Source organism: Aythya ferina, assembly GCF_964211825.1.
Source record: "Aythya ferina genome assembly, chromosome: 17".
Taxonomy (NCBI): Eukaryota; Metazoa; Chordata; class Aves; order Anseriformes; family Anatidae; genus Aythya; species Aythya ferina.
In genome coordinates, this window is record NC_140316.1 from 8,697,136 (window position 1) to 8,709,246 (window position 12,111).

Below are 12,111 nucleotides of genomic sequence, written 5' to 3' on the forward strand. Positions count from 1 at the left end.
TGTCATGAGAAGAGGCATAGCAAAGGGCCAGGGCTACTTCCAGGTGGGCCAGGTCAGGCTCTCCCCGTAACGCTGGGCAGGCCAGTGAGCTGCAGGCACTTCTCAGCTCTGAGCAGTTCTGGGATTCCCTGGACAGATCCCAAGGCAAGCACCGGTGACCCAGCTAATTACTTGTAGGGAATTACTCTGCAAATGCTGGCTCATAATAAATGATTGTGCTCCATAAAACCCTTTCTGAACCTGCTGTATCACACAGGTGTCCTCAGGAGTAAAAGTGCTTAGCAAAAGCAGCATGAACTTGGCACAAGAGGTGAAAGCAAGACCCAAGCTGGCAATGCTGGCTTTAAGACGACGAGGAAACATCCAAACAGGAGCCGCACAGGACCACCACCCCATGGGGAGTCCCTTCAGCAGCTCTGAAAAGGGTTTGTCAGGAGATTTGGCATCGTGTGCGTTGGTTTCCCTCTGGTCAATGGGAAAGCAACATGCAGGAAATTCCTATTTCAGTGAATTTGGAGAAGGGGGATCTCACATCCCAAGTTCTTCAGACTGCCTTCCTGGAGCGGTGTTCTCTCCTCTTGGGTCAGCACATATCACAGACCCCAACCTCTGTGGGCAGATGGCTCTCTGCCTTCGTAGCAGCAGGCTAATAGGGAAGCGGTAGGGGCCAGATGCTCCTGCCCTCCCACGTTGAGTGCGAGCAGCAGTGGCATTTGCTCACATCGGCACCAAGAGCCACCGAAGGCAGCAGGAAGCAATGGTGCCAGCGCTGACGTTGAGCCAGCGATGCTCAGAGCCCTCTGAGAGCTCTCGGAGAGGATGTTATCCACTGACCTGCTGCACCAGACAGCCTCTGCCGCTCCGGGGCTGCTTGCAGAAAGCTGGAGGCCTCCCAAGCACCAGCTACACCTCGTGCCTGGCTGCTGCGGCTTCCTGACACAGTCAGACTGTGGAAAGCACCCAGGCAGGGCAGCCTGGGGCTCAGCCCGGGGGGCAGCAGGAGCTGTCCTCTTGGATTTCACCACCCCCACAGCTCGCTCCACTCTAGCAGCAGGCACGGGGAAAGGAGCTCCACGTTTATTCCTGCACAGCGACAGCTCTGAACTCACTGAAAGCCGCTGTCGGATGCTGTTTAAGGCCCACAGTTGCCCCTGTGCCCCAGTTTGTGCCCCGGGAGCAGAGCAGGGACATTCGGCCACTGAGGGTTTACAGCAGGCAGGGGGTGGCAGGAGAACGTGGCCCTGGCTGGGTAATGAGTTTTGCATTGTGCTGCATTAACCCAGACTAAATTACCTTTTATGCTGCTCTGCCTTGGCTAATAGAATAACACAAACCAGCAAGCAGCAAAAGATAACTTCGTCCTTCTGATCGCTGTCAAGGGAAAACAGACCCTTTATTCTCAGCCCGTGCTGCCAGTGCGAGGGCAGGTTTCTAGATCCTCCAGGTGCCCCTGGAAGGAAGCTAAGAGTTAAAGCTGGCAGCGCCTCACTCCCTGTGTCACGAGCACCACAACAGCCGTCTCACTAGGTGGAAAGGAACAGCAAGCGCTCCTAATTGAGCTCCTAGCTGGTTAAGGAAACACAAGTCTATTTAAAGGAGTCAGAGCCTTTTTAATCTTCCTTCTCTGAAAGAGAAAAAAGCCTGCATAAATATATCTAACCAGAATTAGAGCTCAACCCCTAGAGAAAGCCCTGTTTGTCTCCTTCAGCCCATTGTCCAGCATGGCAAGGGCTGTTTCTCTGCAAAAGGCAACATTAGCTAATTGCTATTTGAAGTCTTCCCTCCTACGGAGCGGAGCAGCAGCAGCCCCTGCTCCCCTCCCATGACAGCTCTCTGCAGCACACGCTTCCCACTCGGGCAGCAAGTGATCAGCAGTCACGGGGCCGGATCCTGCTCTCTGAGGCAAGCCACAGCTCAGACCTGAGAATTTGGAGGCAGGGGGGCAGCCAGCCTTTCCCCCTCGCTCCCTGCTTGGGGCACAAGGGCCATGATATGGGATGGACCTACAGCCACTACAGGACCTGCCTGCAGGGCCAGGCTTGTGCCAGTGTCCCCCACGGCACCGCTATCACAGGGGCAGGGAGGGAGCCCCATCTCGTGGGAAATGCTGCAGCAGCATTTCTCTGCAGAAACAGCTTGAGTGAGTGCAAAGGGAAAGCTACTGGAGACAGAAAGGGGGACAACACATCTCCCGTGGAGCTGGAAGGGGTGGGGAGGAAAATATCCTCCAGCAGAAAGGCCTGCAGCCATCATCACAGATGAGTCAAGGCAGCAAGGCAAGAGAAATGTAAATAGGAGCACATCTGACTTAAAGTTGGGCAGCGTTAGGGATGCTTTTGCCTAAGCTGGTGAGAAAGCAGTTTGTCAGAAGACCAGGCATTTGAGTGATGCTTACTTGCAAGATTGTTTGTTTTTTTAAAGTGATTACTACACAAAAAAAAAAAAAAAAAAAAAAAAAAACATAAAATTGCCTCATCGTGAGCCACGATGATTTTCCCTTAAGAAATCTTTGATATTCACTGTTTCCACCGAGCTCTGCAGAGAAGAGAGCCCTTCTCTGGAAGAGCAGGGCACAGCCAGGGCTGGGGGGAGCCACTTTCTAGGAAGAGAGAAGGGCTGGGGAGGAACGTGGCACGGCACTGCCCTCTTTGGGCAAAACCACCCGCTGATTGCAGGCTCGCCACTGTCTTTGGTTCAGATGTTGTGCAGAACTATTTTTTTTTGCATCCTGGTGAACACGAGTGACTTTGCTCCCTCCCTACAATAAGTGTGGGGTAGGAGGTGTACATAGAGAGCTACTGCCCGGCAAATAACAGGCAGCTGTTTGCTCAGGCAGCCTCGCCTGTACTAACAGATGGTCAGGAGATGCTCTCCTCCTCCAAAACTCACCCACCCCGCTCTCTATCCAAGCCATGGGCTCGCCGAGCCTTGCCACCACTGCTGGGGGGTTCTGCTCCTCAGTGGGAGAGCGCCAGCACCGATTCGTGCTCCTGGTCTGCATCTCCAGCCCTGGCTGGGAAATGAGACCCAAGCAGAGCAGGGTGGGTGACTGCACGGGTCCCTTTGCCCAGCCCAGCGCTGAAATCCCTGCTGAGGACCGGGGCTGATGGCAGGCAGCTCAGGACAAAAAGCTCAGCAAATCCCAGCGCTGCAAAGGGCAGCTAACTGCGTTATTGGTGATGCAGGAATTGGGAAGAGTCCCCTTCCGTTTCATACCTCTTCACAGCTCCCCTGGGAAGCAGTTCTGTCTTCCCAGGTGGGACGGCCAGCGTTGAGGACAGGCACTGGCCTCCTCTCTGCAAGGTTATTTGCTAAAGGAGCCACGCAGCCAGAGGTTTGAGCTCTGCTGCCTGTTTGTATACGTGATAAATTGTGGAGCTTTTTTTTTTTCCCTTTATAGGAAAAAGGCTTCGTAACCTGACTGCAAAAACATACGGTAGAAAGAACATCCTGGAGCATGGTGGAAACAAAGAGCAGAGGATGGAAGAGAACAGCAGGTGATTTGGTTGCTGCAGATCTTACCTTCACGTGACCACGCAGAAGAGGATGTGTTAATGGTGGTAGGCAACTGTAAGTGTGGCATGTCCGCATCTGCAAGCATGGGATTTCTCCAGATACCTGTGAAGAAAGAGAAAGCAGATGAATTCATTGAAAGAATTCCCTCAGGACCTGAAGGAAATAGCTGGGTGGAAGAAATCCGTCCGCCTCCCCCACACAAGCGTGCAACGCAGCAGGGTGCAGCTCAGGAGGCAGGCACGCTGCCAGGGCACTACCGTGCACAAAGAAAACCCTTCAGCCTTTGCTGTGGTGCTTGGGGATCCCACCAGGAGACACTTCCCTGCTGAAGGCAGAAGATGCAGCCCTGCAGCCCCCTCGGGTGAGGCAGCAGCTCCTGCAGCATCCACCAGCTGGCCCTGGAGCTAGCGGCCAGCTCTGATGCACCATTCCCAAACCACAGCAGGGACTGGAAGCTGCTGGTTTGTTAAAATCAGCCATTTGGCAGCGCCTGCTCTGAGTAAAGGGAAGAAGCTAGCAGTTCTCTCCAAACTGGGAGCCCGTGGGTGCAATTCAAAACCTCTTTTCCAGCGCTCTGTGTACCCGTGGTACAAACGCATGCATCCGTGCCCATATAGGACCCAGAACAATGTTCCTGCAGTTTCAGTCAAACTTCTGTGCAGGTAATAATAGCTCAAACGAGCTCTGTGCTAGCCCCTCTCAGCAGCAGGTCTTGCCAGACTTTACAAAGAGGGGGGAGCCACGTGGCTTCTTGCTGCATTTGGATGGAGCCTATTTTTGGGCTCTTTGCTGGCACACAACGCTGCTGTAAGCGATCACCTCCGAGGTTAATTAGATGAGATGCTTCGGCAAGGTCTCTGGAGGTGCAGGATTTCCTTTTCTCCACATTAAGCCCTTTTATTAACACTTCAATAGATCTTGACATCGCGGTGCCCCTGCTACGTTACCTATCACACCGCCGGCAATAATGGCAGGGCTTTTGCTGGGGATTAGGGGCGAGCTACAGAGAACGGCAAACATCAGAGAAAGCAATAAGAGCAGAACACGTTTAGAAATTGCCGGCTATTGCAGCAGCCCCAGAAGTCACAGCTGTGCTTGTCCCCACTGCAATCAACCCAGCACTGCGAGAACAGCACGGAATATTAGAGTCACCACGGTGCCCAGCGATGGCTCTGGCTCGGAGCCCTGCAAGTGTCACGGGGACTGGAGATGTCTGGAAGCTCCGAGAGCCCTGCAAGAAAAGGACGGCGTTCTCAGTTCAACACGACGTTAGGCGCTTACAAAAATGACTTGGCTTCTCTGCCCCCGAAGCTTGCAGGTGTTTGTTTAACAGCCTGCATAAATTGAGGCTAATCACAGCTCCGGCAGCTGCTGAGGAGTCCGACAGGCAGGAGGACACGGCCCCGTTATCTCGAGTGCAAGCTGAGCAAGCTGCTCCCGAGGGGAGAGCTAATCTATGCAGCCCCAAACGAAGCAGCCGGCCTCTCGCATCCACGGCTTCACGGGGGAGAAGCCGAGGACGGGGGCTGAATGGGATTAGGGCTGAGCAGGGAGGGGATGCTCGGGGCCAGGCGCTGCCTGCTGCCAGGGAAACTGCCCTGTGACGAGGGCAGGCTGGGGGCCAGGGCCGGTCTCCCTGAGGTGGAGCAGGCTTGTTGCCCAACCTCGTGTCCCTTGGGACCTCAAAGCAAGATGCTGAGGGAGGTGGGCTCCAGAGCCCACCAGGCAGCGAAGCAAACAGGCAGCCCCCCGACATACCTAGCACTATGCACCCCCCTCCTTCCTGACGTACGGAAAGACACAAATAATGTCTAACAAGCCAACAAAAGCAATTTATCTAAAGCATGCTTCTGTCAGGAGCCCAGACTCCTCCAGAAAGTGGGACAGTTTCCAGAGTGTGCCATTTCCTAAAAAGCAGGGCGGGTTTCCTGGCTTTGCTACACCCTCCTGGCTTCATTCACACATCTTAGCAAGCCAGGCATGAGAGCAGGGCAGGTACTTGGCGGCAGCAGGTCCTGCTGACCGCGTGCTTCTGTCTCACCTTGAGAACCCAGCAGGATGGGGCAGAGTCCCCCAGCCAGTGCCAAGCCCTTCTAGGGGGGCAAAAAGGGCTCTCTCCTTCCGCCAGGACATACAGCTGCACCCAAGGGCAGGAACACAGCAAGGGGGGGCTCCCAGGGCTCATTTCAGCCACACTCCCAGCAGCCTGACGCAGGTTAGTGGCCGTAGCAGTTCGTTCCCTTTCCCTTCCAGCCAGTCCCCATGGCACACCCCAGCTCCTGTCCTTACCTGGGCAATCAGTGGCTCTGTGGCTTCCCCCAGGCTAGCACGCCCCAGCAGCTCTGCTCAGTGTGACAAAGCGAGGCCATTAGCCAAGCACAGGACAGGCTTGGCCATAAAACCCAGCACTGCACATCCCAGAGAGCTCTGCAGGGACAAAAGTCGATGTGAAATCACAAAGCATACATGAAATCTGCCTCCCCACGCGCCCGTACGTCCATCAGCAGAAGGCAGAAACGATGGACTTGTGCTCCTGGCATGGCAAAGGCTAATGATTTCTGGGCACTCGTAATTGTTTCCGATCAGACTGACATTCACAATGCCTGACCCCGTAACAAGGCCACGGGGAGGCTGCAGTAAAACACTAATCACACGCTCAGCACTCGCTCATTAGCTAAGCCCAGAGCCTGGGCTTCCAACAGCCAGGACAGGATGGATCCAGGGGGAAGGAGGCCCACCGAGAGGTAGGGAACTGGGGAATGGCTCAGCACCGTTAGGGACCAGCCCAGTTGCTCCCCGTGTTTCAGTTTATGCCAGTCTTGTGCTCCCTTGTTATCCTAAGTGCCTGCCTCAATTACAGGCTTTATTACACACATGGCTTAAGCTGCTGAAGAACACAGTGCTTAGAGATTTAAAACCCAGCCCTAACGGTGGAAGTACTCATTCCTGCCAAGTACAATGGTCTTCAGAGGAGGATTTTCATTAGCTACCCATCTTTAAAGCCAGGCTCCCTATCACCGTGTTAAGCAGCAGCAGAACTGTGACCACCGATCAGCCTTTTGCTAGGGAAACCTCCCCACACTGGAGCAGGCAGCGTGCCCCTTGATGGCAGCCAGCTCTTGACTGTGATTTGGTGCAGTTCACCCCGGGTGATTTCAGAGGGTCCCGCAGCCTGAAATCAGCCCTCAGACCTCAGAGAGGCAACGGGGACAATGCTCAGGACACAGCTTGGCTGCAAGCTGTGGGATCAGGTGAGGCTGGGACTGTGCAACCTTCCAGAAAGGGGCTGGAGAAGGAGAGACAGTGAGAAGGGAGTGCTGGTAGGTTCCCTACCTAAGAAACAATAAAGACCTGGTCTGTAAACAAGCTGGGAGCTTGGGAGCACCCAGCTGCACCCATCACCCCCCTGTCCATAAAGCCAGCCACCTTCACCATCAGCAGCTGGTGCGGGCACTGCTCACCTCCACGGCCACCACTTGCACAGGACAGCACGCACTGGGCCTGCGGTGCCTCAGCTCCATGATGCTTGGGATGTTCCCTCCCCCTTTTGCTTTTGGAAACGCATAATAAGATCTCGACACAAGCTGTGGAAATTGCATTCCTTTATCTTGCCTGTGCTAAGCCAGGAAGAACACGAGCAACAGCCCGAATACAATTCTCCTCCCGACAGCAAAGAAGTCAGCACCTCCCCTGCCCCTCAGCTCTCCGCTGCTGCTGAATTTCCATTTCTGGAGCTGCCCAGCCTGATCTCTGAGCACAAGCCCCGCAAAGGCCAGGCAGTGCTCCAGGGCTCCCTTCCTGCTCCTCAGGACAGCCAGAGAGAGAAAAGCCAGCAGTGCCCAGCCACTGCATCACGAGGCATTGCCAAGAGGAGGAGGAGGAGGAGGAGGAGGTCAGGCTTAAGGAAGGCAACCAGAAGCCCCTCGGGGAGCATCCTGGCACACTCAGCCTGGGCAGCAGCAGGTCGTGTTTCTCTGTGGATACCTGGACCAGAGCAACAGCTCTCCTCTTTCATTCCAGAGAACCCACACAACAGGCAGGCAGTGGTCCAAGCTCTCTGCTTTCAGGCACTCGAAAAGCCAGGACTCCCACCCACACAAACACACCTGGCTCCCTGCTCAGGGGTCTGCGAGCTCCCAGAAATTAGCCTGAATCTCCCCACAGCACGGAGGAGCCTGCAGGAGCCTCCGTAACAAATGGCCCAGCAGAATGCCAGATGGCTAATAAATCCAGCCTGAACACACCACCAGCTCATGGGAGCGCTGAACACTTCCAGTGCCTACAAACAGGCATTATAGATCGAGCTCAACTGGAGATGCTGGCTAAATCCAGGGTTTCCAACAACTGCTGTATTAGCAGGCTGGGCAAGGCATGCGGTCAGGGAGCCAGGGCCTGCCAGAAGACAAGACAGGGCTATTTTGCAATAAATATGTTAAATATTGTGTATTATCCAGCTCTGCGTGCAACGTCAGGGTTACAGCAGTGCCTCTGGAACCTGAACAAGACAAGGACCTCATCGCAGGTCCTCACTCACCCTGAGGTCATGCTGCCATCAGAGCTCATGAGCAGCCTTCTGAGCCCCACACAAAGGGAACGGGGGCAGCTCCACTTTTCAGGTTGTCCTCGTGAAGCACAAGGTGAAGCCGCTGTTTTGACACTGGATGAGATACTTTTTTCGGACGTTGATCAGTCTCTGACTTTTTTCCCCAAAGAGCCATCTGGGAGACTCTCCTAAAGGCGCAGGTAACCTAGATGACAAGAGACAGCCCGTCAGCATTGCGTGACTGCAGGAAACAGGCAAAAGGAAGGGAGCTGACAGAAGGAGAGCTCCTCCATCCCCAAAACAGAGGAGTCATCTCTCCTTGCTGCTATCCAGCCCCAGCAGTCACAGGCTGTCATAAATGGAGATAAAATAGGACAGGGGACTGCAGCAGTTAAAGCCTCTCCCGTCTTCGTCTAGACGCTCTCCAAGCATGCATCCAAGCCCCTGACAGCTGAGGACTGATGATTACAGAGTGAGCAGGGACAGCTCTGCTCCGATGCCCACCTCACCCTGGAGGAGCTGTCTCCGAGTTGACGGTGCAGCCTGCTTCAGACGAATTGGTCACAGGGATCAGCACGTCAGCAAAGCTCCAGTACAGCACCTCCGGAGCTCTTAGCAACAGCTCATGCTGTAAGGAAAAAAAAAGTAGCCTTGAGCCATCACGCTACAAAGATGCCATCCCTTGTGCTGGCAGCTCAAAGGACAGGCATGTAGTACCTAATTTTCTTTTGGCCCCGTTGATTTTCTGCAGCTCTGCCTCCAGATGCACACACATGGGCAGCTCGTTCAGCTTTGCAGGAAAACTGGAGCAGGAGGAGGAGGATGCCTCTGTCCCACTGGGAGCAAGTGAGCTGGTCTGAAGAACAGAGACAGCAAAAGGCATTGCAGGCCAGTTGGGTTAATGCAGAAGAGGGAACGGGCACAGCCAGCCATTCCCACTCCGCCTGGCAGCCACGTTCATGGGCTCTCAAGTCTCTCAGATCCTAGGCTGGAAAGCAAAGCATGGCAATTGTCAGCACTCACTGCTGTAAATAGGAACATTTTGGAAATAAACTGCATCTTGGAAATTAATCTGTGCTGCCTCACTGAGGGTTAGCACCTTAAATTTGTCAAAAAAAAAAAAAAAAAAAAAAACTCTTATGAGTCAACAGAAAAGGAAGGAAGGAAGACATTTACTTGGCTGGAGAGCCCTAATACAGAGCTAGCAGGAAGCAAGAAACCCGAGGAGACTCACTCCTGCCTGGCTCAGGTTGCCCTGCTCCAAACCCCAGGATTTTTACATCCTGGGGTCAGACTAATTTCTCCTGCCATCACAGCAGCAGTGTTGTAAATGGCTTTTAAATGTCAAACTAGCACTTGAGTGCTTCTAAGGCAATGCACAACACGCATCAGGGATTATGAAAAAATCAGGCAGCATTAGTCAAGGCTGGGCCTTAGCACTTTAGCCAGAGATGACTTTGGCATTCAGCATTCACAGCACACGAAGTTCAGTGTTCCTCTACTCCTGAGTGTTGCCAGCTCTTTGGAGAGCCTCACAACTTTGGTGAGAAGCAGGCACGAGCACGCTTTGGTCACCTGGGAATTTGCAGAGCCTCTGGTGCGACGCTTTGGGAAATCGTTCTGCAGCTGAAGTCCTGCAGCATGCCGTGGATCGCGCATTCCCAGCAGACTCCTCTGCCACTGTGCTGGCTACTTCGTCCTAGCTCCAGGCTCCCTCATGCCAAGTCTGCACTCCATCCAGCCCCCAGACAATCTGTCCCCGTGGAGGGAGCAATGTGTTGTCCAGATCTTTTTTTTTTCCTGGAGCTGAAGTGGACTCATGCCCAATATAAAGCAAATCTGGACTCGTAGCGCTGTGTGACACTGATATTTCCATCTCTTCCAGGTTATCCCAGACACCCAAGGGTACCCAAAGTGCCTTCACCTCCCAGCCTGTCAATGGGAGTCCAAGAGGCAGGTAACTGGGAGCAAGAGCATCTTCCAACACCTCCAGCGTGCTGGGGCTTTCACCCCCAGCCCTCACCGAGCATCCCTCAGGGCAGGTGGCTGGACACGTACCCCAGCTCGCTGCCCATGGCACACAGAACAAGCACTGCTGTGGAGTCGGTGTCCTCATTCCCCCTCCACACACGTGTATCTCGAGGGTTAAAAATCAATAATCCTCTCTTCTTCTACCCATATTGTTAACACATCCAGGTAAGCAGGAAAACAGCCCCCTGACAGAGCTGTGTTTTTTCTCTTCACTAACTCCTGAGGGGCTGCTAGGCAGAAACCTTTAATGAATCTGACAGAACTCCTAGCACAGAACAGCCCTACTGTTTGATGCAAAGTTTAATTTGATTTCTCACTTGAGTAACTGAGACATCCTTGATATGCTTCCTTCGGCTTCTCCCCAGATGGATGTGCTGCATGTAGTTAACACCAGGAGTCACCTGCATTTCACCCTCTGCCTTTGCTCCACTCTGCTCCTAACACTGACATCCCTCAGTACCTCCCAGGGCCGCAGAGCTCCCGCTCCCATCCAGGTGACCAGCTCTCGTCTTTGGAAAGGGCTTTCCATTCATTCACCCTCCTTTAAGCCAGGGGAAAATTGAGGTTGAATGGTGGCAGCAGTTTGACCCCAGACGATGTCGCGGGCAGGGGCTGAGGTAGGAAGCGCAGCAAAGTCTCTCAGCTGAGGTCAGGACCAGCAATCTCTGCAGGGCAGCAGTCGTGGGAAGCAGCAATTCCTTTCAGCTTAAGCTGCTGTGTTCCTCCACAGCAGCAGCTCCGTTCCAGCAGCAAGGCTTGCATCTATGCAGCACTTCAGGAACAGCTCAGGTACAGGGCTTTGAGAACAGAGTAAACATTGTGATTGCTATCAAGTATGAGAAGTATGGAGAGGAACATGGTGGTGGTGTGGCTTTTTTCTCTCCATTTTTTTCTGCTATCTGTTGACAGGACATGCTGCAATGGCAGCCAGGTGCCCAGCACCACAGACCTGCTGAAACAGATCCACTCTTGATACGGGAAGACCCCAAGCATCCCAAAGCCCAGCAGAGCAATGAAGCCCCACACGATGGCCAGACGCAGACAAAGGTCCCCCCAAGACCCACCATGACCTAGGTTTCTGTCTGGTTCAGAACTCACTCGTAAGCCAGCACAAACAACACTGGTTTAACTCAATCTATTCACCTCCAAAACCTCCGAAGCACAACAGTCAATTTCAGAATCTTAAAGCAAACCGTTAGGGAGTGAAAGATGGATTTGCAGGCATTAAAGCCACAGACCAAGGAGCAAACAGCCACTTTTGATTGAGAAATCAATGCCTGGGGTTTACAACATTTCACACTAAGGAGCAGCAGAGATACCTCATCCCTCCAGGGCAAGGGAGGAGACACTAGAACCTGATGCTTCCAATCTGCTAAAGCAGGCTTTGCATACCTTGAGTCCGTGGGGTATGACATGCTTTCAAAAGAGACTGCTCAGATCAAACTGCTCAGAACAGAGTCCGTTTCACACCTCTTTTGGGCAGCTCATGCCCTGGGTACAGCTCAGGCACAACAAGTGGCCTCCAGGCCAGCTGTGCTGAGGTCAGGGAGCATCCGAGTGAAACACCGACCCACCAGATGCCAAGCTGCTGCTAGGCGGCCACGCAGCCCTCGGTGCAAAAAGGTTGTCCTGGAAAGGAAAAAAGATGGCCAGACTGGATTGATCAAGGTGCCAGAGGGAAGGAGCAAGTCATGAAGGAGAAAGGAGGAACAATCCCTGCGCCCGACGGGGACTTTTACAAGCAAGAGAGACATGCTGACAAATTGCAGCGGACCGCTGGAACCCCTGATTCTTTTAAAAGCACTGCTTTTCTCTCAGCTTTCTTCTCCTTTGTATACAGAAACCTCATCCTCAAAAGCCATCACAATGCCTCCAGAGGGAAAAAATACCCCGGCACAAGGCAGACTTCCCTTTAGGCAAAGTGAATCTGCATTAGCTGAGCAGAAAGGCTTTCATCTCAAACCCATTCATTTCCAGAGCACTTGACCCAAAAGGAAGTCTCCTTTATTCCTTTAAAAGTC

At 53.4% G+C, this 12,111-nt stretch overlaps 1 protein-coding gene across 1 annotated transcript in view; it reads right to left on the minus strand.

The window, feature by feature from the left end:
* Positions 1 to 12,111, minus strand: part of LOC311446023 (uncharacterized protein) — a 39,277-nt gene that overhangs the window by 13,121 nt on the left and 14,045 nt on the right. The window contains exons 6-13 of the mRNA XM_084538720.1: positions 11,483 to 11,719; positions 9,635 to 11,039; positions 8,777 to 8,915; positions 8,564 to 8,687; positions 8,051 to 8,264; positions 5,806 to 5,943; positions 4,336 to 4,747; positions 3,523 to 3,618 (exon numbers count right to left, since the gene is read on the minus strand). Of these exons, the coding sequence (XP_084394846.1) occupies positions 3,523 to 3,618; positions 4,336 to 4,441 (202 nt within the window). The 5' untranslated portion in view covers positions 4,442 to 4,747; positions 5,806 to 5,943; positions 8,051 to 8,264; ... (2 more) ...; positions 9,635 to 11,039; positions 11,483 to 11,719. The remainder of the gene's footprint in view (positions 1 to 3,522; positions 3,619 to 4,335; positions 4,748 to 5,805; positions 5,944 to 8,050; positions 8,265 to 8,563; positions 8,688 to 8,776; positions 8,916 to 9,634; positions 11,040 to 11,482; positions 11,720 to 12,111) is intronic.